Source organism: Meles meles, chromosome 11 (assembly GCF_922984935.1).
Source record: "Meles meles chromosome 11, mMelMel3.1 paternal haplotype, whole genome shotgun sequence".
In the NCBI taxonomy this organism is placed as follows: domain Eukaryota; kingdom Metazoa; phylum Chordata; class Mammalia; order Carnivora; family Mustelidae; genus Meles; species Meles meles.
Genome location: NC_060076.1, coordinates 37,903,444 through 37,930,526, shown reverse-complemented (window position 1 = coordinate 37,930,526; position 27,083 = coordinate 37,903,444). Strand labels below are relative to the sequence as shown.

Genomic DNA, 27,083 nt, shown 5'->3' with positions numbered 1-27,083 from the left:
TTTTTTTTTTTTCATCTTTGCGTTTTAGTACAGTTAATTTCTTTTGACCTACCCTTAGGGTCTGTGGTTCTTTCCTCTGCTAAGTATTTTCTGATTATCAGGATAGCCTGGTTATGAACCATCAAAGATTTTCTCTCTGATACTGCATTTTTCATTTCTGGCTTTGTTGCTTTGTTTCCTTATATTTACTCTCTTATTGAAATTTCTCATCTGCTTACGCATGTTCATCTTTTCCATTAGATCCTTTAGCATATTTATTATAGTTACTTTAAACCTTTCTGATAGTTTCGATATCTTTGGTATCCCTCAGTTTGGGTTTGATGACTGGTTCTTCTCTTAATGATGGATCACATTTTCTTGCCTTTTTGTGTGTCTTATTTTTGATTGAATGCCAGACATTGTATATTAAAAAGCTGATTTTGGAAAAAAAAAAAAAAAAAGCTGATTTTGTAGGTTATCTGGCTTTTGTTGTTAAGGTATGAGTCGCATTTTCTTGTGACTTTACATCCTGTAGCAGATATCTGTATAATGCTGTGTGTATCTGTCTACACGTGTGTCTATCTGTCAACTTTAATTAATTAATTGATTGATTTATCAAAGGTGGGGTTCACGCACCAGCAGGAAAAGGGCAGAGGGAGAGAATCTCAAGCAGACTCTGCACTGACATAGAGCCCCACATGAGTCTCAGTCTCATAACCTTGAGGTTATGACTTGAGCTGAAATCAAGAGTTGGAGGCTTAACCTACTGAACCACCCAGGCACCCCTAATCTAAGTTTGAAACCAGCCTAATGGCTTTAAGCCATTGTGAGCAATTGTGGTAAGATAGGTTTCTGGTTTCTACCCTCCATTATGAATTCATCTCTCCTCTTCTCTGGAATGACAACTTTTTTGCAGGAAAACGTGCAGGTGACAAAATTATATCAGCAATTCAAAAAGAAAGAAATCACTATGATGCTTTCAGAGAATTTATCCTAATTTACTACATTTTTAGCCCATTCTCTTCCACTGTGGTGTAATGCAAAGTCAGGTGCAGAAACTGACTTCAGGGAACTGCCACAGTCATAGTCATCAGAGATATACTTATTTTCTTTCTCGAAACTGAACTTACGAAAGTGAGCTCAGACATTTTAGAAAGATATTCAATAATAAAGACCGAAACTGAAAAGTATTTGGGGTAAGCTGGAAATTTGTTAGTCACACTGTTTAATTCTCTGGGCCATGTAGTTAATTGAGTTTTATTGAATCTATTTAAAAAATAAGGTGTATTGAGAAATGAGAAATTGCTGTCTTTAAATATATGTATTTTGATTTATTGGATTAAAATGAATAATTCGTAAGACATAGTCAGTTATATTTGCAAAATACATTCTTTATAATCCTCAAAGCATGATCATTAATTAAACTACAGTAGTCATCTGCCCATTTAAAGGGGGGCCTGGGTGGCTCAGTTGGTTGGGCAGCTGCCTTCGGCTTGGGTCATGGTTCCCGGGTCCTGGGATCAAGCTCCGCATCGGGCTCCTTGGAAGCAGGAGAGCCTGCTTCTCTCTCTCCCTCTGCCTGCTGTTCTGCTTACTTGTGCTCTCTGTCTGTCAAATAAATAAATTAAAAAAAAAAATTTAAAAGGTTGCTTGCTTTGTTGCCATTTCTTTCTTTATTTTTTTTAAAGATTTTATCCACTTATTTGATAGACAGAGATCACAAGTAGTCAGAGAGGCAGGCAGAGAGAGAGGAGGAAGCAGGCTGCCTGCCAAGCAGAGAGCCCGATTCTGGGCTTAATCCCAGGACCCTGAGACCACAACCCGAGCCAAAGGCAGAGGCTTTAACCCACTGAGCCACCCAGGTGCCCCTTTTGCCATTTCTTTAAATGCCTTTTTTTTTTTTTAACTAAAGGTTTTATTTATTTAGCTATCTTTTTTTTTTTAAAGATTATTTATTTATCTATTTATTTGACAGCTCACAAGTAGGCAGAGATGCAGGCAGAGAGGGGAAGGGAAGCAGGCTCGCTGCTGAACAGAGAGCCCGATGCGGGGCTTGATCCCAGGACCCTGGGATCATGACCTGAGCTGAAGGCAGAGGCTTAACCCACTGAACCACCCAGGCGCCCCTAAAGATTTTATTTTTAGGTAATCCCTACACTCAGTATGGGTCTCGAACTCTCAACTCTGAGATCAAAAGTTATGTGCTTCACCCATTGAGCCAGCCAGGTGCCCCTAAAAGTTTTTTTTTTTTTTAAAGGTGGGGGCGCTTAGGTGGCTCAGTGGTTTAAGCCTTTGCCTTCGGCTCAGGTCATGGTCTCAGGGTCTTGGGATCGAGTCCTGCATTGGGCTCTCTGCTCAGCAGGGACCCTGCTTTCCTCTCTCTCTCTCTGCCTGCCTCTCTGCCTACTGGTGATCTGTCAAATAAATAAATAAATAAATAATCTTTTAAAAAAATAAAATAGAGAGAGGGGCCCCTGGGTGGCTCAGTTGTTAAGCATCTGCCTTTGGCTCAGGTCATGATCCTGGGGTCCTGAGACTGAGCCCTGCATTGGGCTCCTGCTTAGCGGGAAGCCTGCTTCTTTCTCTCCAACTCCCCCTGCTAGTGTTCCCTCTCTTGCTGTCTCTCTCTCTCTCTCTCTCTCTAGTAAATAAAAATCTTTTGTGTGTGTGTATGTGTGTGTGTGTTTTTTTTTTTTTTTTTAATTTATTTGACAGAGAGAAATCACAACTAGGCAGAGAGGCAGGCAGAGAGAGAGGAGGAAGCAGGCGCTCCACGGAGCAGAGAGCCCGACGTGGGGCTCGATCCCAGGACCCTGGGATCATGACCTGAGCCGAAAGCAGAGGCCTTAACCCACTGAGCCACCCAGGTGCCCCTGTATGTGTGTGTTTAAAGATTTTATTTATTTATTTGACAGAGATCACAAGTAGGCAGAGAGGCAGGCAGAGAGGGAGGGGGAAGCAGGCTCCTTGCCAAGCAGAGAGCCCGACATGGGTCTCGATCCCAGGACTCTGGGATTATGACCTGAACTGAAGGCAGAGGCTTTAACCCACTGAGCCACCCAGACGCCCCTCAAATAAATAAAAATCTTAAAAACAAAGGAAAACAAAAAAAGAGCATGCACCACGAGGTGGGTTGATGGGGTGGGGAGGGACAAGGGGAGAGAGTGAGAGAGGATCCCAAGCAGCTTCTATGCCCAGTGCAGAGCCCTGTGGGGGCTCAATCTCATGACCCGGAGATCACACAGCCTGAGCCGAAATCAAGAGTTGGATGCTTAACTGACTGGACCACCCTAAAAGATTTTTTAGTTTTAAGTAATCTCTGCATTAAAGAGTCCCATGCTTTACCAACTGAGCCAGCCAGGTTTCCCTAAATGTGTTTTTGCCCTTTATTCCCCGCCACCCCCCCCCCCCCCCCGGCCTTTCTCCAGTAAACGCGTAACTGTTGGCTCATTCCCTACTAACAACGTTTAAATGATCAAGACCAGGGAAAGTTAGAGGATGTGCCAAGTCACCTTGGCATTGGCTTTGTTAATGAAATGAAACTGATTTTTAAAAGCAGAAACCTTTAATTGGTGTTAAGGAAGGGAAACAGCAGTTGTTTAAAGGTACAATGCTTGATCCATCTGTCCCTATGCCAGGGCCTACTTCAATTTACAGAATATAAGTCATCAGTGTATACAGCACTGTCATAGTTTCCTAACTGAAAGTTGGGCAAGGAAACTGAACACCCTTTGAAAGATAACTCATTTGGCTCAGATATGTTAAGTATGTTATTTTTTATAGATAATTTTCTCCTTCGACTCCCATCACCATTCTACAATAGAACTCTTCATTTAAGGGCGCCTGGGTGGCTCAGTGGGTTAAGCCGCTGCCTTCGGCTCAGGTCATGATCTCGGGGTCCTGGGATCGAGTCCCACATCGGTCTCTCTGCTCGGTGGTGAGCCTGCTTCCCTCTCTCTCTCTCTGCCTGCCTCTCTGTCTGCTTGTAATCTCTCTCCGTCAAATAAATAAATAAAATCTTAAAAAAAAAAAGAACTCTTCATTTAAGAAATTTTGTTAGGAAAAAAAGAAAATTCTGTTAGTTTTAGTGTGGATTTTTTTTAAAGATTTTTTTTTTATTTATTTGACGGAGAAAGAGATCACAAGTAGGCAGAGAGGCAGGCAGAGAGAGAGGGGAAAGCAGGCTCCTCGCCAAGCAGAGGGCCCAAATTGGGTCTCAATCCTAGGACTTTGGGATCATGACCTGAGCCGAAGGCAGAGGCTCAACCCACTAAGCCACCCAGGTGCCCCTGGGTGGGTTTTCTTAATATTTGTATATCATGCACTCTTATGTTATTATGGGTAGGATTTTTTTCAGAGTGTGTGTGTGTGTGATAATTAACTTACTTTAAATGAATAAACATTGTGAAACTAAAGACTTAATTTTGTGATTGTTAATTTGACTGTAAATCTTGCCAATGCTTCTTAGAAAATGCTAGTTTCAGCTTTGTCTCCTATCAGGACTCTAGCTAAAATCTAATCTCTAGTAAAATTTGAGCACCTGTTTTCATGGAAGACAGATAAAAAAATTTTAAGTTAGAACTTTGCTTTTAATTTCTATAATATAAAGATTTTTTAAGTGACAGAGGGTTTTAGGGTTGTAACCAGTACTTGGTTTTTTTTGGACAACCTGTGATGATACCTGGTAGTTTGATGGGGAAGTACCTCATATATTTTTATGAGTAGCCTTGCCATTTTAGGTAAATCATTTTGAATTTTAATAAAAGTTAATTGAATATGAGTTAGCATAGGGGTGAGAGTTAAATATGAAAGAAGTATAGAACATGCTTCTTTATTTGTTCTTACTGAGCATCTTATTTGCCAGTTATGCTGGGATTGGGAGGTATAGATATGAAACATTTATCCCTTCTTAAGGGACACTCAGGATTTTTACTCAGAGGGTCTAGGCACAGAATGCTAAGACCTGGTACTGGTATGAACTGGGTGTTCTGAGATTAAGAAGGAAGTTGTTAAGCTCATTCTTACAGGACTAGAAGTAATCAAGTAAAAAAAAAGGGTGGGAATATGCTAGGCATTGCCATTTGAGAAAATAGTACTTCTACAGATATGACCAATGAAGAAACTTTCCTAGAGTATTAATAACCATGGTTATTCCCCAGAAGAATTGTTAAATTGAGCACGGTTGTGAATTTAATTTGCTCACTGAGTGGGAGATACATAAAATGTTTCAGTTCTGACTAGAAGATAGGGAAAAGAGAGAGGCCAGCCCCCAAGGGTGCAAGTAGGGGCCTTCTTTCTGCTGGAGGGTTTCAGGTGTATCAGAGCAGTATTTACTTCAGGAAATGGGAATGATGAGAAGATTTCAAATATATCTTGAGTTTGTTAAGTCTTGAAATCTGTTTTTAGAAAGGGAGAGAAGCCATCTTCATGGAAGAGGTGTGATTGTATTATTCTATCTAATATTTGTATATATATTTGTAATTGTAATATTCTGTCTATAATTCTGTCTAAGCATTCAAGGAAATAAACCAGTGTGAGGCCCAGAAGCAATCCTTTTTTTTTTTTTTTTTTTAAAGATTTTATTTATTTGAGAGAGAGAGAGCAGAAGCAGGCAGGAAAGGGAGAAGCAGGCTCTCCACTGAGCAGGGAGTCCAACTTGGGCCTTGATCCCAGAATCCTGGGATCATGACCTGAGCCGGAGGTAGGGGCCTGAGCCACCCAGGTGTCCCAACAATCCTTATTTTACTAGCTCTTAATAGTAAAAAAGTAGGAACTATTTCATTGTCCATGATGGTTCTGCCAGTAAGTTAGCCCCAGATCTGGTCCAGAAAAGAAACCATGTACAATTGGGAGTGTATAATTAGAGTCATATATAAGAGCCACTCTCATTTTGTCTGACTCTGTAAATCAATGATAATGTCCTGGTCTTTCTGTATGATTCAGCATTTAGGAAGAGAGCCTTCGGGGAGTTAGAGCAGTTCAGTTGTATGTGGTTTATGTCTCCTGATTAATCCTTTTTTGATTCCCATGGTCTTGTCTTTGTTTGTTTGTTTGTTTGTTTTATTTTATTTACTTATTTGAGAGAGACCATGAGCAGCAAGGAGGAGCCGAGGGAGAGCGAGAAGCAGACTCCCCACCAAGCAGGGAAGCCCAATGTGGGACTTAATCCTGAGACCCTGAGGTCATGACCTGAGCTGAGGGCAGACCCTTAACTGACTGAGCCACTCAAGCAACCCTGGTTTTCCTTTTTTCATAAGTGCTGTGCTTCTTGAATATTTCTACATCTGCTGCAGAATATAGTTTTAAAAATGCAGAGTAGGGACACCTGAGTGGTTCAGTGGGTTAAGCCTCTGCCTTTAGTCCAGGTCATAGTCTCAGGGTCCTGGGATCAAGCCCCACATCAGGATCTCTGCTCAGCAGGTAGCCTGCCTCTCCCGCACTCCCCCCACCCCCCCGCCTGCCTTTGCCTACTTGTGATCTCTCTCTGTGTCAAATAAGTAAATAAAAATCTTTTTAAAAATTTTTTAAAATGCAGAGTAATTCTTTGTATTAATTAGAAATGATTCTTTCTAAAGTAGAGAACTCCTAGTCAAAGAGGTTCTTTTGTGGAGGTTCTATCAATTCATCAGTATTAAGTGCCTAATATGTATAGGTTTTGACAGTACGTCAGTGAATAAAATAGACTTAATTGTTTGTCTGCAAAGAGCTTATATTCCATTGGGCCAGACAGACAATAAATATAATTTAAAAATAAATTCCTTAGTATGTTAGATGGTAATAAGTGCTGCGGGCGAAAGGATAGGTGATAGCATGGGAGTACTGCAACAGGGGTCAGGTGGTTTTGAATAGAGTGGTCAGAATAAGCTTCATTGAGAGAGTGACATTTGACAAAGACTTGAAGAAGTTGAAGGAATAAGTCACGTGAATATTTCAGGGAAGGACATTCCAGATAGAAGGAGCAGCCACTGCAGAAATTTTGAGGTGGGTTTGACCTTGTCGTGGTTGAGGAACAATTACTGTGAGTTAGTGCAATGGGCTTTGGAGAGGCCTTTTAGGCTTCTATGAGTACTTTGGCTTTTATACTAAGTGTAATTGAAAATAAACCCTAATAAGATTAAGTAGGCTCAAGCAGGATTTCCTCCACAGAGGTCTAAGGTCAGGAGAAGGTAAGCAGTCAGAGTGGCAAGTCTCTGTAACTTCTAGTTTTAGGATAGCATAAATTTATGTTGTATCCTAGATGTAAGATAATAGCAGAACAAATAATAAAGTTCTTTGCTGATTTTTTTTTACTTTATTTTTGATTGTAGGGACTTTCAGTTACCTTGATGATGTCCCATTTAAGATAGGAGACAAATTCAAAACACCAGCTAAAGTTGGTCTTCCTATTGGCTTCTCCTTGCCTGATTGTTTGCAGGTGGTCAGAGAAGTACAGGTAAGTGGTGATTTTTAGTTAAAGTTTAGTGCATTTAAAAATTTAAAGAGTAAGATTTTGATGTTTAGTGAATAGGAATAAAAACCATTCTATCTCTTATTTGTGTTTCTTATAGCAGCTGTTACTGCTTGGCTCACATTGTCTTTCTCTCTGTCTCTGTCTCTGTCTCTCTCACACACATACACACATACACACACACATGCGCACACACTTACATATGTTAATTTATTACAGATCATCTACAATCTGTTAGACTGTACATTCCTGGGTTTCTGTGCCTTGTCCAGAACAAATCCCTACTGCCCGTTTGACTTGCTCATTTACTTTTCTCTCTTTTGATGTTCTCATTTTCTTCTTGGTCACTCAAATTAGGAAATCTTTTTCTCTCTGTTGTCTCACTTTTACCACCCAATTCATCCTTATGTGATTTTTTTTTTTATTTAACCTGGACTTCTGCAGTAGTCCTCTTTAATTGGCCCTTCTGCTTATAGCACTTAAAAAATTTTTTTTTCATATTGTTTCTAGAACAATATCTCTAAATTAAAGTTTCCAGTTGTCCACATCTCTGTTAAAAAAAAAAAAACTTAGACTGATTCACCAGTCCTTATTTAATCAAATCTAGACATAAGGTTGTGGTAAAGCACCTTAGCTCATCATCTCCATGTCTCTTACGACCCAGGTGACTACCAATTCATTGAACATACCGTGTATATGACCTATAGTACTGTGCTTTTTCTCATGAGCTGTTACCTCCACCTTGAATGTTTTCCTCTTTCTCACTGTCCTAAAAGCTGTCTACCTGTTAAAATCTGTTTATTCTTCTAGAATGTGCTTAGATGCCATCTTAGTAGCTTCTTTCTCAGCCTTTCATCTTTAAAGCTCAGTTACATATACAAGTATAGAATTACTTCTTGAAAGCAGCAAATAGCCTTATGTTCTATGACTTCCTTTCTTCACTCAGTGCACATTTATTGAGTGCCTACTTTTGAGCGGTGCTCTGCTAGGGTTTGGATAGAAATAAATACCTTGATCACTGTCCTCAACAAGCTTGCATTTTAGAGAAAGAATTAAATGGGAAAAAGGAAAGTACGTTACCTATCAAACACTTCTTTCTGTGACTTGAGAGTTTAGAAAATACAATTTTCTGTCAAAGGAGTTTTATTTCTGGGGGATTCTCTGAGGTACCACCATGTTACCCTAAGACATATTTATTTTCTAGTCTATATGCAGTAGGTAATCAAAGGGGAGAATTTCAGTTGTATTTTTTAAAATAATAGCTTTATTGACATATAATTCACATACCTTGAAATTCAGCTTTTTAGGTGTCCACATAAGTGTTTTTTAGTATATTCAAAGTGTATTAACATCGTCAGTATGTAATTCCAGAGTAGTGTCCTTATCCCAAAAAGAAATGCAGTGTCCATTAGCAGTCACTCCTTATTTCCCTCTCCCCCCAGCCCCTGGCAACCGATAAATCTACTTTCTGTCCCTATGGATATGCCTGTTTTGGACATGTCATATAAATGGATTAATACAATAGATAGTGTTTTGTGACTGACTTATTACACTTAGCATAATGTTTTCAAGGTTTATCCATGTTGTATGAATGAAGTGTTGGTACATCATTCATTTTTATGCCTTAATGTCCCATTATATTGAAAGCACTACATTTTGTTTTTCCATTTATTGGTTTGTGGACATTTTGGTGGTTTCCACTGTTTGCTTATTATCAGTAACGCTGGTGTGAACGTTTGTGATAGGTTTTTGTGTGGATGTGTGCTTTCGGTTTTCTTGGGTATAAGTGGAACTGCTGGGTTGTCTTAGGGTAACTGTGTTTAACCTTTGAGGAACAGCTGTACTGTTTTCTTGAGTGGCTGTACCATTTTATGGTCCTGCCCACAGTACATGAGGGTTCCAGTTTATCCATATCCTTGCCAACTCTTCTTATCCATCTTTGATCATATGTATCCTTGTGGGTTTTGCAATGATCTCTTACTGCAGTTTGATGTGTATTTCCTTAATTACTAATGATGTTGAAATTCATTAGTTGAAATTCAGTTTTGAAAGCTGAATTAATAACCCTTCTGTGTATGGTGACTTTATTGGGCCAGAAGAGACACAAATTTCCCATATATAGAAAGTTTTACATTGTTCTGTTTGGTGACTTTTTTTTTCTTTTTTAAGATTTTATTTGTCAGAGGGAAAGAGAGAATGAGAGGGAGAGAGAGAGTGCTCGAGAGTGCACAAACCAGGAGTGGCAGGCAAAGGGAGAAGCAGGCTTTCCGCTGAGTGAGGAGCCTGATGCAGGACTCTCCCAGGACCCTGGCTGGGATCATGACCTGAGCTGAAGGCAGATGCTTACCAACTGAGCCAGCCCTGCATCCTGCTTGGTGATTTTTTTATTGGCTATAACAAATGTCAGTAACCACTTCTCTGTGTGCAGGATACTACTGGTAAAATAGGATTAAAAAACACAATTTTCTTTTAATAGTTCTCTTATTACTCACTGTTTCATTGATTAATCCAGAAAACTTGTTTTGAATCCCAAATGTTGCTGTTTTAGGCTTTGCTGGGAACTTTCTATTTATCTGATAAGCATAAAGCATTAATAAGTGCATGGTACTGTCCTCACTGTATTCATAGCACCCACCAATAACAAAAGAGGATTTTTGAGCTCCATTCCTGTGTGAAACAGTTGAAATATTGTCATTCTCTTACTGCGTATGGTGCCTTTAAACTTTTGACTGCCTGGGTCTCCATGAGGAATTTGGTTGTGATATTGGTACTGGTCTCCTTTCTTTTCACAGAAGGGTCAGACCTAGAGCTTTAGACAGATAGATAACTTGATAGATAACTCAGCTAAAAATTCATCAGAGTAAGCCAGTAAAACACGTAAATAATTCTTACACCTAGGGCCTACAAAGTTTTCATTGAATACGATAGTGGTGGTGGCCATAGTAGTAGGGGGTGGCCCTTAGTGTCATCGTTTAGAGTAGAATCTGGTATCACTCATTCATGAGCTGGAATTGCCATTTAATAGCAGTGTAATTTTGTGCAGATTACTTAAACCCTCCGGGTCTCCATATCCTCATCTGTAAAGTGGGGATAATTAGCTTTTAAGGCTGTTGTAAGATTAAATAAAATAATGCTTTTATAATGTTTGCTCTGGTTCCTGGTACTCCATAAATATTAGATGCGGTTATTATTTATTTGTACACTCAAACCACACTCTTATTTTTTCACTCTGATATTTCTGTTCTTTTTTTTCTGTGTTCCAAGTATTTTATATTACTTTCATAATTAAAAAATAGAAGGCAATAAAGGTTTTACAAAAAAGTGAAGAAATTTCCAGTTCTTGAGAGTAAAAGGCCAGGGACCTAGGTTTATAGGTGGTGGAAGTTGGTTACAGCCTGTTTATGGTGGAAGAAGCAAGATGCAAAATTGAATTTCCTCCATGGTTAGAAGCAGCAGTCTGTTGAGTGCTGTTTTTTCACTCCCATTAGTGGTAGAAAGGAAGTGTCATGATTGCCCAGGTGCCTTTCTGGGGCCCAGCATCTGGCTCAGGGGTATATATGAAGAACTTCTCTTTTAAAAGTTGGTTTGTTTTGTTTTGTTTTTATTAAGTAGGCTCCATGTTCATCGTGGGTCTTAAGCTCACAACCCTGAGATCAAGAGTCACAGGCTTCACAGGCTGAGCCAGCCAGGCACCTCACAGGGATAAATAACCCCCCACCCCCGGCTTTTCTTTTTTAAGATTTTATTTATTTATTTGTCTGAGAGAAAAAGTGAGCACAAGTTGGGGAGTGGCTGGTAGAGGGAGAAGCAGGCTCCTGTCAAGCAAGGAGTCCCCATGGACCTGGGATTACGACCTGACAGACGCCCAACAACTGAGCCACCCAGGCATCCCAGAAAAATAAACTTCTTGATGTGTGCCTTTCCAGGCTTCTCTTGTGTTGTTTGAAGCTGAAAGGCTTGGGGATGACCAGAGTTTCTTGTACTCTGAAATTCTTGTCTGGGCATGTAGGCCTGTTTCCTGTCCATCCCCCTTCTCTTGTCTCTTCAGCCTTGAATGTGCACCTGGATATTGTTTAGTTCTGAGACTTGAGAGTGAACACCAAAAGTTTTGTTTTTTCTGAGGTGAAATTTTTTTTAAATTTTATTTATTTTGACAGAGATCACAAGTAGTCAGAGAGGCAGGCAGAGAGAGGGGGAAGCAGGCTTCCCACTGAGCAGAGAGCCTGGACATGGGGCCCGATCCCAGGACCCTGAGACCATGTCCTGGGCTGGAGGCAGAGGCTTTAACCCACTGAGCCACTCAGGCGCCCCTGAATTTTGTTTTTTGTAATAGGTGTATTTTTCCCCCAAGTGTACAAATGAAATTTTTGTAAATTGAGATATACTTGAAGGTACTGTTAAAGAACCAACCATAAAGTGAATCCTTACGCGATTTGCACTGTAAAATCCTAATTTGAGTATGTCTTGATATCTTAATAATCAGTTTTCCTGTGTTTAGAGTACAATCTGTTCATTATAATTTAATAGGTGGTGGTTTAAGAACATAGAATCTGTCTGTAGTCATATTGCCTGGGTTATATCCAGGTTCTACCACTTACCAGTTTTGTGACCTTGGGCATGGCTCTTGTAAACTGAGAGTAATAGTACTTACTGTAAAGGTTGTTGAAAAGATCCAGAGAGTTAATACATAAAAAGTGCTTAGAATCTTGCCTGGTTTCTCCTAAGTGCTTCTTAAATGTTAGGGGCTGTTGTTACTGTTGAGCATAGGCTCTATCTAGGGCATTGTGCTCGATAATGGAGACCCTGAAGAGGCTCTGAAGCCCAGTAGCTGCCTGCAAGAGGTTTGTGATTGTTGGGAGAAGTGTTTAGAAAAAAAATTAAAGATTAAATTTATCTGTGATCACTTGTGCTTGGCATCATCACCTGATAGAAAGATGTTATGAAAGAGTTCAGAGGAAGGAACAAGGCCATCAGCAAGGCTTCAGAGGTGGTGGCAGAGACCTGCCTGGTCACCAGTGAAGAATTCTAGAAAGGGAAATGGCCTGAGGGAAGAGAAGCAAAGGAAGTGGGTGGCAGGATACCTTTGGCCTGGTAATGTAGAATTAGAAGTGGTGAGAGTTCTACTTCATTTCTAGAAGTAATCTGGGAGCATAGTTTGATTAAACTATATAAGGCGCTTAGGAAGCCTTAGTCTTCCTGACTGGGGATCATCTCATACACCTTAAATGCTGCTTTGCCAGGTTTTGTTGTGCTCGTGTGAGAAAGAATTCATTGGAGGAATTGAGTTGGGGAGGAGCAGCCACCTGGGTTCACATGTCCTTTCTTTGCTATATCTTTACAGTATGACTTCTCCTTGGAAAAGAAAACTATTGAGTGGGCTGAAGATATTAAGAAAATACAAGAAGCCCAGAGGGAAGCAGAGCGCAAAGCTGAGGAAGTAGAAGCTAAAGTGAATTCTAAGAGTGGCCCAGAGGGTGACAGCAAAATGAGCTTCTCCAAGACTCACAGTACAGCCACAATGCCACCTCCGATTAACCCCATCCTTGCCAGCTTACAGCACAATAGCATCCTTACCCCGACTCGGGTCAGCAGCAGTACCACGAAACAGAAGGTTCTCAGCCCACCCCACACAAAGGCAGATTTCAATCCTGCTGACTTTGAGTGTGAAGAAGACCCATTTGATAACCTGGAGTTAAAAACTATTGATGAGAAGGAAGAGCTGAGAAACATTCTGGTAGGAACCACTGGACCCATTATGGCTCAGTTACTAGACAATAACTTGCCCAGAGGAGGCTCTGGGTCTGTGTTACAGGATGAGGAGGTCCTGGCATCCCTGGAGCGGGCGACCTTGGATATCAAGCCTCTTCACAAACCCAATGGCTTTATAACCTTACCACAGTTAGGCAACTGTGAAAAGATGTCTCTGTCTTCTAAAGTGTCCCTCCCCCCCATTCCTGCAGTAAGCAATATCAAATCACTGTCCTTCCCCAAACTTGACTCTGATGACAGCAGTCAGAAGACAGCCAAGCTGGCGAGCACTTTCCATAGCACATCCTGCCTCCGCAATGGCACCTTCCGGAATTCCCTAAAGCCTTCCACCCAAAGCAGTGCCAGTGAGCTCAATGGGCATCATACTCTTGGGCTTTCAGCTTTGAACTTGGACAGTGGCACAGAGGTGCCAACCCTGACTCCCTCAGATCTGATCTCCCAGATGCCTTCCCTCTCTGTCTTGTCTGTGTGCACAGAAGAATCGTCACCTCCAAATACAGGTCCCACGGTAAGCCTTTTAAATCCCCCTGAGTTAGAGCTCTAAAGATTTCTAAATTCTGTGTAGCAGTTGCTGCCTCACATTCTTCTTTTCAAGGTGTAGGGCAAGATGGGGCATGGCTATATTGACCTTGCTTATGTATGTTGTTCTGGTTATTTTTCTGAGCACAAAGGAGTATTAGCTTTGTGCCTAGCCTGGGTTATGTTCGCTTGTTCCTACCTGCATCTTTCTGGTCTTTCTTTCAAAAAGATAATGTATGTCATGCTTGAATGATGTTTTTCTGCCTAATCACTTCGTTCTTTTCTCTTCTACCTCTTTTTTTAAAGGCTTGCTTTCTTTGTAACCTTTTACTTTTTCCTGCTTTATTAATTTTTTGAAGATTGCTTGGTAGTCCTCATAGTATCTTCTTCCTGCTTTCCTCTCTCCATCTCATTGTGCCCTGAAGGTTGGTTCTTCATGATTTACCATGTGTTTACCATGATTTACCTGTGTTTCTTCAGACCATGTGGTGCCTTAGTAGCTGGGAGATAAATTTGTATCAGAAGTCCAAGCAAAAGGTAGAAATATATCACTTTTAAACCTACAGATTTTAAAAATATATATATTTATTTATTTGACAGAGGGAGGGAATACAATTAGGCAGAGAGGCAGACAGAGAGAGGGGAAAAGCAGGCTCCCCACTGGGCAGGGAGCCCAATATGGGGCTCGATCCCAGGACCCTGAGATCATGACCGGAGCTGAAGGTAGAGGCTTAACCCACTGAGCCACCCAGGTACCCTAAACCTACAGATTTTAATCCTGCAGTTCCTTTTTTGCTCACTACCAAGAATTGTGCAGTTTTCTACAAATAGAGGGAGAAGGGGAGGTTGGAATTTGAATTAGTGTTGAAAGATGGATTGATAGAAGAGTTGCAACTTGTTATGACCCTGAAGAAAATCTGATTTTGTCGCACAAAAAAGTTGCAGGCATAGCAAGGTTCCTTTATTTGTCAGGCTTAATTCTTTTTTTTTTTTTTTTTTTTTAAGATTTTATTTATTTATTTGACAGCGAGAGATCACAAGTAGACAGAGAGGCAGGCAGAGAGAGAGAGAGAGAGAGAGAAGCAGGCTCGCTGCCGAGCAGAGAGCCCGATGCGGGACTCGATCCCAGGACCCTGAGATCATGACCTGAGCCGAAGGCAGCGGTTTAACCCACTGAGCCACCCAGGCGCCCCGGTCAGGCTTAATTCTTGATGTAGTTTCAGCAGCACAGAACGATACATTATTCCATTTTAAAGTAGAAATCACGGAAGTCTAAGAACTTTTTGCAATACCAGCTCACAGATTTTTAAAGTTTGTTTATTTAAAGATTTTTATTTATTTGAGAGAGAAAGAAAGCAGAGAGAGGGGGATAGGGACAAGCAGACTCCCCGCTGAGCATGTAGCTTGATGTGTGGCTTGATCTCAGGACCCCGAGATATGTCTGGAGCCAACTGAGCCACCCAGGTGCCTGCAGTTCACAGATTTTTTTAAATGACAGCATATTAAGAGGCTGTTTAGAGCCAGAGAGAGGAGCCTGATCGTATTGGTGGGATATCTGTCAGAGACTGTAATAAGCCAGTAGAAAGATGAGCCCTGGCCTGCTTTAAAGGAAGAGCAAAGTCCCAGCAATAGCATTCTTGGTAAATGATTGTCTCTGTGTGTGAGTGCTTCCACTGTCATAGAGCTCACTGCTGTTTAGAGACTTCTGTGAACCTTGGCCCAAATAAACTTGACAGTGAAGAACACTGTGGTGGTACCTCCTAGGAATGGGCTTCATCCTCATATCTTCTGGTCAGTAGGATACTCTTCATGACTCATTGTATGCTTTAGAGAAATTGAAAGCACTCTGGGGAAGATAAGGGATCTTCAGCCTCAGATTCCCCTTTAAAATTACAGTAACCATTTAGAGACCAAAGCTCATGAACTAATGGCAGAGGTTGTTCTCAAACGAGAACACCTGTCACTTTTTGACCCACTTCATTGTAGAGCCTTTTGGGCCAGTCCATTTCAGGGTTGTGGGGGGAGGTCTGCTTCTTGCTGGTTTAGGGACTTTCTGCCTTCAAGGGGCAGACAAGCCAAGCTGATGGTCTGGTGTTTTTCTAAGAAAGTCATGGCCCTTACCCCCAAGAAGCAAAGCCTGGTTTCTCCTGGTCCTCTATCTCAGTGAGTCTTTGAGGCCCACAGTGAGAACCTTTCCCAGTGAACAAAGCACTTCTCTTCAGGATAGTTAGTGACTTGAGGATGGGTGGAGTACAGTGATGGGCTGTAATACACCCTTTATGTAGGAACTCTGAGGGAAGTGTTCTTGGAGTTTGGTTCTTGTTGGCTGTTTTAGGCCCAGTATTTGGGTCTTAATTTTCAGATTCTGATTTCACGTTTTACTGTTTATATAAACTAATCTTAGACGTTGAGAAGTCCACAGGATCATGAGAGAGGAATCTTGTAATGTGCCCTTCTTCTGAGACCAGCACAGAACTGCCTGACCTAAGCCTTAGCTCGTCTTTCCCCACTGCATGTCAGCCTTTTGTGGGCCTTGCTCTGCTTATTGGTTAGGCTTAGTTTGCCATTGGGTTCTTTTTCTCCAGATATGGATATATTCCTTACTCTTCCCCAGTTGCTTTAGCAAAATATTTCTGCTCCTCCCTTACACTTACGAGTCATGAATTTACTAATTTTGGCCGATAAGCATTACAGTAGTGCCAGTTTGCTTTGAAAGTATATTTAAAATAATTTTTGACATACAGACTCTCAGCTTTTAGGTGTTCAGATCTGTTTATTTTCTGTTGCCATTGCTTTCATACTTAGAAGTCATTTATCTCTAGATTTTTTTTATTTTATTTTTTTTTTAAAGATTTTATTTATTTGACAGAGATCACAAGTAGGCAGAGAGGCAGGCAGAGAGAGCTGGAGAAGCAGGCTCCCCGCCGAGCAGAGAGCCCAGTGCAGGACTCAATCCCAGGACCCTGGGATCACGACCTGAGTGGAAGGCAGAGGCTTTAACCCACTGAGCCACCCAGGCACCCCTGTTCTTATTTTTTATAAAGATTTTATTTATTTGAGACAGAGAACATGAGCAGGGAGAGGAGCGGGGCGAGGGTGGGGAAAGTGGGAGAGGAAAGAATCTTGAGAAGATTCATCACTTAGTGCAGAGCCTGGACCCCAACACAGGGCTCCATCTCATGACCCTCAGATCATGACCTAAGCTGAAACCAGGAATCAGATGTTTAGGCAACTGAGCCATCCAGACTCATTTATTTTTAAAAATTTATTTAAGTAATCTCTGTACCCAGTGTGGGACTTGAACTCATGACCCGAAGATCAAGAGTTGCATGCTTTTGCAACTGAACCATCCAGGTGCCCAATCCAGGTTTATATTGAAAAACGGTGGCTCCCTGCCTCTTCTGTCTCCAACTCCAGTTTTGGTTCCTGTAGTCAGGCACTTTTAATTCTTTATCTCTGCTGAGATTTATCTCTGTTTCTAAATAAAGTGCTTGTATTGCTTTTTCTATATTTATCAGTTTTAGATGGTTTTATACTTCTTGTTATAGTTGAGGATTTAGCTCGTATAGTAGCCCCTCCACTTCCTTCCCATAGCCTCGTTCATAATTAGATCACAAATTTTGGGTAAATTAATGTTGCTGTTCACATTATGATATATTAGGTAAATACTGCCACGTTTGAATACTATATTGTGATTTTTTTTTTGCACCTTTTTTTCATAAACTACTTCATTTAAAAGATTTGCAGTTTTTCTTTCCTTTTTTTTTTTTTTTTTTTAAAGATTTTTAAGTACTCTCTGCACCCAACATGAGGTTCAAACTCAACCAGAGATCAAGAGCTGCACACCCTACCGACTGAGCCAGCCAGGCTCAGGCACTCTTACGTAGTTTCTTTGTACTTGTTGCGGGTTTTATCCAAATGCTCCAAGAGAGCCATCAAAGACCTAGTAATTTTCCCAGACACATCCAGACATACTGGTTAACCTGCCAGTTTTGAGTCCTTGAATATCCAAAAGTGTCTGTACTCCTGCTGGAGTGGAGGGTTAAGTGCCTGCCTTCAACTCAGTTTATGATCCTGGGGTCCTGGGACTGAGCCCCGCATTTGGCTCCCTGCTCTGCGGGAAGCCTGCCTCCCCCCGTTCCCCAGTCCCCCTGCTCATGTTCCCTTTCTTGCTGTGGCTCTCTCTGTCAAATACATAAATGAAATCTTTAAGAAAAAAAAAAATTTTTTTTTAAAGATTTTTTTTATTTATTTATTTGACACACAGAGAGAGATCACAAGTAGGCAGAGAGAGAGGAGGAAGCAGGCCCCCTGCCGAGCAGAGAGCCCGATGCGGGGCTCCATCCCAGGACCCTGAGATCATGACCTGAGCCGAAGGCAGTTGGCTTAACCCACTGAGCCACCCAGGCGCCCCAAGAAAAAATTTTTTAAAAATTTATTTTAGAGTGAGCAGAGGAGGGGGAGGGGCAGAGGGAAAGGGAGAGATTCTCAAGCAGAGTCCATGCTAAGCACAGAGCTTGACTCCGGGACTCAGTCTCATGGCCCAAAATCATAACCTGAGTCGAAACCAAGAGTTGGTCACTTAGCCAGGTGTGCTACCCAGGTGCCCCTAAACTTTTTTTATTCAAGTATAAGCTCCACTGATTTCTAGTATTCCTCTGCTTTTCTGTGTTCTTCCACCTTCTTCCCCCCAACCATAGCTTTTGGGATCTTAATTTTATTCATGGTGTGCCATGCTGTGTTCATTGTGTTAGGCCCTCCTGGATCCTTTCAAACTAAGGCTCAGCTCTGAGATGTTTTTAATTAATATTTTCTGTTTTTTCTTTTTTGAAATTCCAATAACTAGATGTTGGACCTCTTTGTTTTCTAATTTGCTACCTTTTTCTATTTCCTATCTATTCTTCTTTTTTAAAGATAATTTTTAAAATTTTAATGTTTTCAAGTAATCTCTAAACCCAGTGTGGTGCTTGAACTCTTGACCCCAAGATCACATGCTCTACTGACTAAGCCAGCTAGGTGCCCTCTCTTTGTCTTTATGTTTTACTTTCTGCATATATCCTTGACTATCATATAACTTTCTTTTCTTTTCTTTTTTTTTTTTCTGATCTTACAGCCTTTTTTTTTTTTTTAAACATATAATGTATTGTTTCAGGGGTACGGGTCTACGATTCATTAGTCTTTCACAGTTCATAGCACTCACCACAGTACATACCCTCCCCAGTGTCCATCACCCAGCCACCCCATCCCTCCCACCCCCCTCCACTCTAGCAACCTTCTGTTTCCTAAGATTAAGAGTCTCTTACGGTTTGTCTCCCTCTCTGGTTTCCTCTTGTTTCATTTTCCCTCCCTCCCCCATGATCATCTGTCTTGTTTCTCAAATTTGTCCTATCAGTGAGATATGATGATTGTCTTTCTCTTATTGACTTATTTCACTTAGCATAATACTCTCTAGTTCCATCCACCTCATTGCAAATGGCATGATTTGGGGATAGTTTTTTGATGGCTGCATAATATTCCATTGTGTATGTACATGTGTGTGTATACACACACACCACATCTTCATCCATTCATCTGTTGATGGACAGCTGGGCTCTTTCCATAGTTTGGCTATTGTGGACATTGCTGCTATAAACATTGGGATGCACTTGTCCCTTCAGATCACTATATTTGTATCTTTGGGGTAAATACCCAGTAGTGCAGTTGCTTGCTTGTAGGGCGGCTCTGTTTTCAACTTTTTTTTTTTTTTTTTAAGATTTTATTTATTTGACAGAGGTCACAAGTAGGCAGAGAGGCAGGCAGAGAGAGAGAGAGAGAGAGAGAGAGAGAGAGAGGAGGAAGCAGGCTCCCCACCAAGTAGAGAGCCCGATGCAAGACTCGATCCTAGGACTCCGGGATCATGAAGGCAGAGGCTTAACCCACTGAGCCACCCAGGCACCCTGTTTTCAACTTTTTGAGGAACCTAACCTCCATACTGTTTTCCAGAGTGGCTGCACCAGCTTACATTCCCAATCTCACAGCCTTTTAAATAAAATTTTACTTAATCATATTTTAAATTTCCAAGTGCTTTGTCTGTTCCCTCTTTTGGTATGGTGTCTCAGGCTTTGTAGTCACATTTAAGAGTGAGGCACTTAAAAAAATTAACAGTGGAGGGAATGTATGTTTTGGAGGTGCTTGCCAATCATTAAGCTTTAGTATAGGCTGAAGGTTACTAGGCTTTGGGGAACTCTGCAAAATGTTAACACATGAATGTTTTGGGGGCTTATAGCTGCGTCTGAGAACTCTGCTTGAGGGTTATGGAAGGTTGGGGAAGGCTGGTGTGTAGACTTTTACTTAAATCCCCCTTTTGGTTCTTATACTCACTCTCATATGCAGTGCCTCGTGTCCTTATTTTAGTCCCTAGAGACTAGCAGGCTGCTTCCTGAAAAGTCTGAGGGTCGGTTGGGGAAGGTTTTGCTGGAGGGTTTTATTTCTCTATCACTCACTTTGTGCCCTTGCTTTATCCCAACAGTGCCTGGTGCTTCCAAATGCTGAACCCCTCTCAGGAGCTGAGAGGAGCTGGTGGACTGACTCCCCTTTCTCCCACTTACTTACAACTTAATTGGTTCTGCTTAGTTACTGTGGCTTCATTAGTATTCTGTGTTCTAAAATTTCATTGAAATATATTGTCCATTGTTGTTCCCTCTTTCTTTGACCTTAAAGATTTTATTTGAGAGAGAGATAGTGAGAGAGTGAGAGCATGAACAGGCAGAGGAGTAGAGGGAGAAGAAGGATCTCCACTGAGCGCGGAGCCCAATGTGGGGCTTAGTCCTAGGATCCCGGGATCATGACCTGAGTCAAAGGTAGACACTTAACCGAGCCACCCAGGTGCCCCTTTTCGGCCTTAAATATTAATAGTTTTGTCTTATTATCATTTCAGTGGGCTTTGGGGAGGGAGAATCAGGGTCACTTTGCTGTGTTAAGTTAAATTCCCCCTTTGAAATGCTAATAGACCTCTGTTTATTCTGTAGCTGATGAGCAGAGCCCTGTAAATGCCAAACCTAAAGCCAGGCCCTGGGAATTCAGAAATACAGGTGATATGGTAACTGACCTCTGGGAGCTCACATTAACATATTGTGTGTCAGCAATATAAACAGACCCTGTTTGGCTGTTTGTATTCTCAAGCCCAAGTAGACCCTGTCCTTGAAGAGTGATTATCTGGGGACCTGCAAGAAGAGAGATTATCTTGGGACCTGCAAAAGTGGCCTGAGTCTTTGTCCCCTCTTGTGACTCCTAGTAGTTAATGACTGAGCCCTGTGACTGGGTTGCCAGGGGTGTTGGGGGTGAGATGGGTAAGAGGAAACAATGGGCTTTAAAGGCCTGTAGTTTTGATTTTTCCCAGCTGACTTTGACGAAAGTATCTGATTATAGCTATATAATTTTGAATGTCTAAGACCAGGGGTTCCATGCTTCCTCCCCTCTCCCCCCAAAGGAAGTAAAATTCTGTTGAAATACTTTCCTGGTTTTCAGGAGCTGGGCCAAACTGTAAAACACCTGTGACCTTGTTCCATGTTGGTTCAGTCCTTTGGTCTGAGGGTGAGCGGCCTTCAGGCCCTGCATCTGAATCCTTATCAGAAGTGGTGGGAGGAGTTAATCATGGGACTCTACCCACCAAACAGATGGAGGTTTATAGGGTCCCCTGGCTGGGAACAGGCTGCCTGCAGGACAGTAGAGGCAGGGTACTAGAATCCCATCCTGTCCTTGAAGGCCCAGCCTGGTGTGGCTGGCTAATAGTCCTTCAGTCTTGGCTCTGTAGGAGAACAGCTGTGGCAGGGCACTGAACCTTTGCAGCTCATGGTGTGGGGCAGAGGTGGAGTGCCCTCGAAGCCCTGAGCCCCTGAAGTGGCCATGCACTCTCTCTCTCTGCCCAGCCCAGGGACGGAAGCAAGAATAAAGACATTGTTGGGAGAGAGTCAGCCCCAAAGTTAGGGGTGTCTGAGATAAATGATCCTTTTAGGACTTGACATACAACAGCCTGAGAAAGGGGTAATGGAGCACTGGAGAGAAATCATAGCAGCCATCTTGCCATTAGTCCCATGGCCAGCCTCAGAACTTCTCTAATTCAGGCCCAAGGGATTTAAACATAGAAGGGCATGCGACTTTTGTGCTATTTTCTCATTCTGTAAGCTGGGATGAGGGCAGTGGACAGACACAATTGTAGGTGTCTGCCCAGCTTTTCTTTCCCTTGCCTGTTTGCTCCCTTACCCCTCTTCAGGATGTCTGGCCAGCAACCTAGCTCCTCTTTGCAAGTGGATTGTTTGGGAGTTTGATTAGTGTCAGAAATGGCAAGCCCCTGGACTGGGCTGCTTCAAGTGACATGGCTTCTGGGGCCTCAGTCTTCTTTCTTCCTGTCTGAGCCTCTTGTTTCTCCACCACCAGGTCACACCTCCTAATTTCTCAATGTCACAAGTGCCCAACACTCCCAGCTGTCCCCAGGCCTATTCTGAACTGCAGACACTGTCCCCCAGTGAGCGGCAGTGTGTGGAGACAGTGGTCAACATGGGCTACTCATATGAGTGTGTCCTGAGAGCCATGAAGAAGAAAGGAGAGAATATTGAGCAGGTGAGTGATTGGTTGGCTCGGGGTGCGACAGGGGGTCATGCTGGAGAGAGGTCCTAGACCAGTGTCCTGCTTATAGAGTCCAATCACACTTATAGCCCCAGCGTCCTTTCTGGTGAGTTGCAGGACTCATGGTATTTTGCTGTGGGGGACAGCAGCCTCAGTAGTGGTGCTTCTACTTAGGGGGCTGGGCTCTGGGACCTAGGCTGGAGGAAAGCCCTGGGAGCATTGGAGCCGTTGGGACTATTCTCTGCCCTTTTCTGCCCCTCCTGAGAGGGCACATTAGGCTTGATAAATATAGTGAGATGCCTCCTTCCAGAATTGTTTTGCCTGTCATAGCTGCCCCGGGGTGTTCCCAAATAGGGTACTGGAGTCCTAAACCTTGGAGGCATTTTCTGACTTGGGCTGTTAGAATATCCTGTCCAGGCAATGGAATTGACATGGAGATGTGAGTCAGCTGTGACAGGAACTCCTTTGAAAAATTACTCAGGTTTAGAAGGGTGTGCTTACCTGTTCAGCAAATAGTCACTGAAGTTCTGCTATGTTGGATGCAGTTCACAATACAGAATCAAGTCCTAGCCGGGTGGGGAGCAGACCTCACATTGCTGGCTTGTGTAAGACTCTTGGGAAGCACCATCAAGAGTGGTAGTAGGTGCTCACTTCTTTTTCTTAAGATTCTCGACTATCTCTTCGCACATGGACAGCTCTGTGAGAAGGGCTTTGACCCTCTTTTAGTGGAAGAGGCTCTGGAAATGCACCAGTGTTCAGAGGAAAAGGTAAGACCTTTCGTGCTTCATGGGAACCCTCTGCAAAGGATCGACAAAGTAGCATCCTCTGGCCAAGAACCGCTCCCTCTCTTGCCAGTGACTGCAGGCAGAGGTAGTCAGAATGCATTCTCTTTAAAGTGTCCAGATAGGCATTTGGCTAGTTTGGGTAGTTAGGCTTAATGAAGAATGGGGTTGAAGATGACTGGAGTCCCAAGGAAGGAAAAGGGAAATGACCTGGGCAAAAAGCTAGACTTTTGGATGATTGGGGACATTGCTAGTCGCTTTGCCTATCCTGTTCCCTGGAGAGTTAGCTGTTTCTGGTTTCAGTATCCTGCCTTGGTGTGAGTGTGGATTTTGGTTAGTGGGACCCATGAGTTAGCAAGATTTGGAACTGGGCAAAATTCCTTAAGGATGTTGGGTTGTAGCATCAAGCAGTCTCCCCTGGCTTCCTCCACAGCCACCCTCAGCTTGCTAGGGGATCTCAGAGGGACTCATAAGATGCAGACTTCCCCAAGCAGCTCCCTGCATGCACATTCCTCTATTCTGCTATGTGGCCTGACCCCTTTCTTCAATATTTATTCTCTTCTGTCCCTTAGATGATGGAGTTTCTCCAGTTAATGAGCAAATTTAAGGAAATGGGCTTTGAACTGAAAGACATTAAGGAGGTTCTGCTACTACACAACAATGACCAGGACAATGCTCTGGAAGACCTCATGGCTCGGGCAGGAGCCAGCTGAGACCAGACGCTGCCTAGACCCTGCCATGGAACCGCCCGTGCGGGAGGCCCTGAGGAGCCCATGTGTGGGGAAGGAGAAGGGGCACACTTCTGGTTTTCTTTTGGGGGTGGAAGGTCAGGAGTGGAGACTGTGCTTGCCAGTCTCTGAGCTGGGGAGAAAGTAGGAAAGACTCGGGCATGTGAATGCCTCCAGCATGGCCCTGGCTCCTTCTATATTAAATGTATTTGTATTTTGAGAAGTGTCCTTCCCACCTTGGCCCTCCAGGGGTCTGTATGTCCTCAGCCGAAACCTGGCCCAGCTGCCAAAAGGAGTCAGGGAGAAGGGGTGGGAGGGCCAGACTCAGTGCTGCTTTAGGGCTAGATGCTTCCCTCTGCTGCACCGGTGGGCTGAACTCTAATCCAAGTTGAGTGCAATTGAAAAGGTTCTTCCAGGGTTTTTTTCCCCCTGCCCCCTTTTTTAACAAAGTCTCTTAGTGTTACACTGGTTCTGCAATGTCTCTGAGGTGCAAAGAATGCCCTTTCCCCATGGGATGTGGAGTTGGCCTCATCTGCCAGGTAGTCACCATGCTTCCCTGCCCCAACCTGTTTTTTTTGGCTTGGTTTGGACCACTGTCCTCTGCTACCCAGGATTTTAGAGCCCCCTACTCTAGGAAAGTCAGTTTAAGAAATCATTGGCCCCTTCCTAGCACACTGAGTCGGGGAGAAACAGGCTGCAGTATAGTAGCCCAGCACTAACTCCACCTCAGTTCTCCTTGGAGAACAGCCTCCCTCCAGCCCCCTGCTCTAGGATGACACAATGAGTAACACCTAGTCATAGAAATCAGTCTCTTTCATTTTATATTCTGTTGTACATCATTAAAAATCTAAATACAAAGGATATACAGTCTTGATGAATCTAAAGTAATTTGCTAACTATTTTGATTCTTCAGAGAACTACTAATAAAAATCTAAAAGGTATGTCCTGCTGTGATAATTCATTTATTGCCAAGTGCTATTTTATTGAGGGGTTGGGGTAGGTGAGAATGGGATTCCTGCTTGAATTTGCCTGGGATGAAACAGGCACTAACCATTTTCTGTCTTTTTAGTACTGTCTCCCACTATAGGCCTGTGGGACCCAGGAGCTGGCCATGCAGTCGGCCCTGGCTTTATAAATCTGACCTAAGCTCAGTCTCTGGAACCAAGGACATGCCTTCCTGCAAGACTGTGGAGGTTAGACAGCCTGGGCTTTCAGGGCACTCACTCAGAAGAGGGGAAGTACCTTTTCCTGTGAGACGCGTCAGGCATGTTTGTGCTGCAGGCAGGACTGGATTCAGACTGTTTCACCAGCTTTCAGTGGTGCTGCAGTAGCTGAGGGAACTAGATTGCTCCCTTAAGTTTCTTGTCCTTACACTTAACTGTCATCCCACAGTCCCTCTAGTGCTTTTGGCTGGGAGCAGGTCTCTAATTCTTTTAAGGATCACATGATCATTAAGACAGCAGAACCTTTGGGCCATGAAGCTGGAAAAAGGCCGCCCTCTAGTGCTCAGATCAGGCAAAGGATGACAGGGCTGCAGTCAGCCAGTCAGACCTTCTCCTACCCTTTTTTTTAAAGGTTTCTTTCTTTTTCTTTCTTTTTAAAGATTTTATTTATTTGACAGAGAGAGATCACAAGTAGGCAGAGAGGCAGGCAGAGAGAGAGAGGGGAAGGAAGCAGGCTCCCTGCTGAGCAGAGAGCCCGATGCGGGGCTCGATCCCAGGACCCTGGGATCATGACCTGAGCCGAAGGCAGAGGCTTAACCCACTGAGCCACCCAGGCACCCTTCTCCTACCCTTTTAATAAGCCCTCCTTTTAAACGTTAAAAAGGTATCCTTTCCCTGTAAGAAATTTAAGTTTCTGCACATTACAGGGGGCATCAGAGCCAAGACCGTGACACCTGCATCTTATTGACCCAAGGTGGCCCTAGGAAGTGACAGACCACTTTGTATTTGTCTTGAGGTGTGTGTAAAAAAAATTCTGCCTCAGAGTCTCAGACTGTTGACTAGAACTTTCAGTGCCAAGATACTACTGAACACAGGCCCTTAGGAGAGAGTGGACAGCCAGGGTGATGCTGGAGAAGGTAAGGCAAAGAGATCCTCCACTTCTTTAACTTTGCCATGAGGGCGTGGCAGGTGAAGAGTCAGGAGCCAGGAACTGCTACAGGAACTTGAGTGTTGTTAAAAAGGGTAATGCAGTGATGTGGGCACTCTCTTCTGTCTCTGAATTGCTGGAAGGGAGGGTAACTGGGGACATGAGGCCTGTCCCACCACTCTCCAAGGGCTAATGGGTAGTGTTTTAGTTTTTGGTCAAGTCTTGAAGAATAGCATTCAGCTACCAAGCTCCTGAAATTCATCATGTTTTCTTACCCAGCTTCTAGGTTAGCACTGGCCCACCCCATCCTCTGGTCCTCAAATTTGGAAATATCTGCAAGATTACTAGAACCAAGTTTGTCTCCACAGACAAGGGGTCAGTAAGATAAACACTCTTCTAATACCATAGGAATAGGAGGGCATATTAAGTTTTTCAGGCTGCTCTGCCCTTCCCTACAAATGTTCCTGTGCTTGGAACTGAGGGACATAGGCTTGGGCCTAGTTAAGGCCATGTGTGGCTGGGGAGAGGCCAACATGGGCAGGAAAAGGGAGTAGGTTCTAGGATTTGTAAGGAGGACCTGGCAGAGGCCCCTCCAGCCCCTGGGAATTCAGCACAGCCTCCTGAGCTGCTCCCATCACCTCATACCGGGTCTTGTTCTAAACCACCACTGTCTTCTCAGGGGCTGTGGCTGGCCTGTGGCAGGCCAGGTACAGCTGAAGCTGGCTCCTCAGACCCTGGATGCACTGGGATTTCAGAGCCAGGATTTCATCCAACTGGGTCACAAAATCTTCAAAATCCTGAGAAAGGAAACAAAGGACAAACGGAGCTTTTGGTTTTGTTGGCCTTCTGTCAGGATCTGCTTTTCTAGTCCCTTTTCTTGCAGGGAATTTTCAGAACCCTTAGGCCCGTTCTTCAGCTAGAAAGCCTGCAGGACACTACCTGTGACACAGGGTGAGGCTCATTTCTCTGCATTTGAGACTTTTTTTTTTTAAGTAATCTCTAGACCCAGTGTGGGACTCGAACCCCTAAGATCAACTCTAAGATCAAGAGGTGCACACTTCACTGACTGAGCCAGCCATGCACCCCTGCACTTGAGAAACTTCTATGTAGAGAGGTATTCTGCAGGGCAGAGGGGTATCTTTGCAAAAGTACTTCTGGCTGAGG

General features: G+C 43.1%; 2 protein-coding genes across 3 annotated transcripts in view; one reads left to right on the top strand and one right to left on the bottom strand.

The window, feature by feature from the left end:
* The window catches only part of UBAP1 (ubiquitin associated protein 1), a 61,613-nt gene extending 36,844 nt beyond the window's left edge, over positions 1-24,769 (top strand). Inside the window, exons 3-7 of one of the 2 annotated variants that reach the window (XM_046022515.1) lie at positions 7,287-7,411; positions 12,768-13,703; positions 22,130-22,312; positions 22,984-23,085; positions 23,673-24,769. In XM_046022515.1, the coding sequence (XP_045878471.1) occupies positions 7,287-7,411; positions 12,768-13,703; positions 22,130-22,312; positions 22,984-23,085; positions 23,673-23,813 (1,487 nt within the window). In that variant the 3' untranslated portion in view covers positions 23,814-24,769. The other variant, XM_046022514.1, reaches the window with a different exon arrangement.
* A 778-nt stretch (positions 24,770-25,547) lies between these two features.
* Positions 25,548-27,083, bottom strand: part of KIF24 (kinesin family member 24) — a 78,196-nt gene continuing 76,660 nt past the window's right edge. Inside the window, exon 13 of the mRNA XM_046022517.1 lies at positions 25,548-26,716. Coding sequence (XP_045878473.1) covers positions 26,576-26,716 — 141 coding nt within the window. The 3' untranslated portion in view covers positions 25,548-26,575. The remainder of the gene's footprint in view (positions 26,717-27,083) is intronic.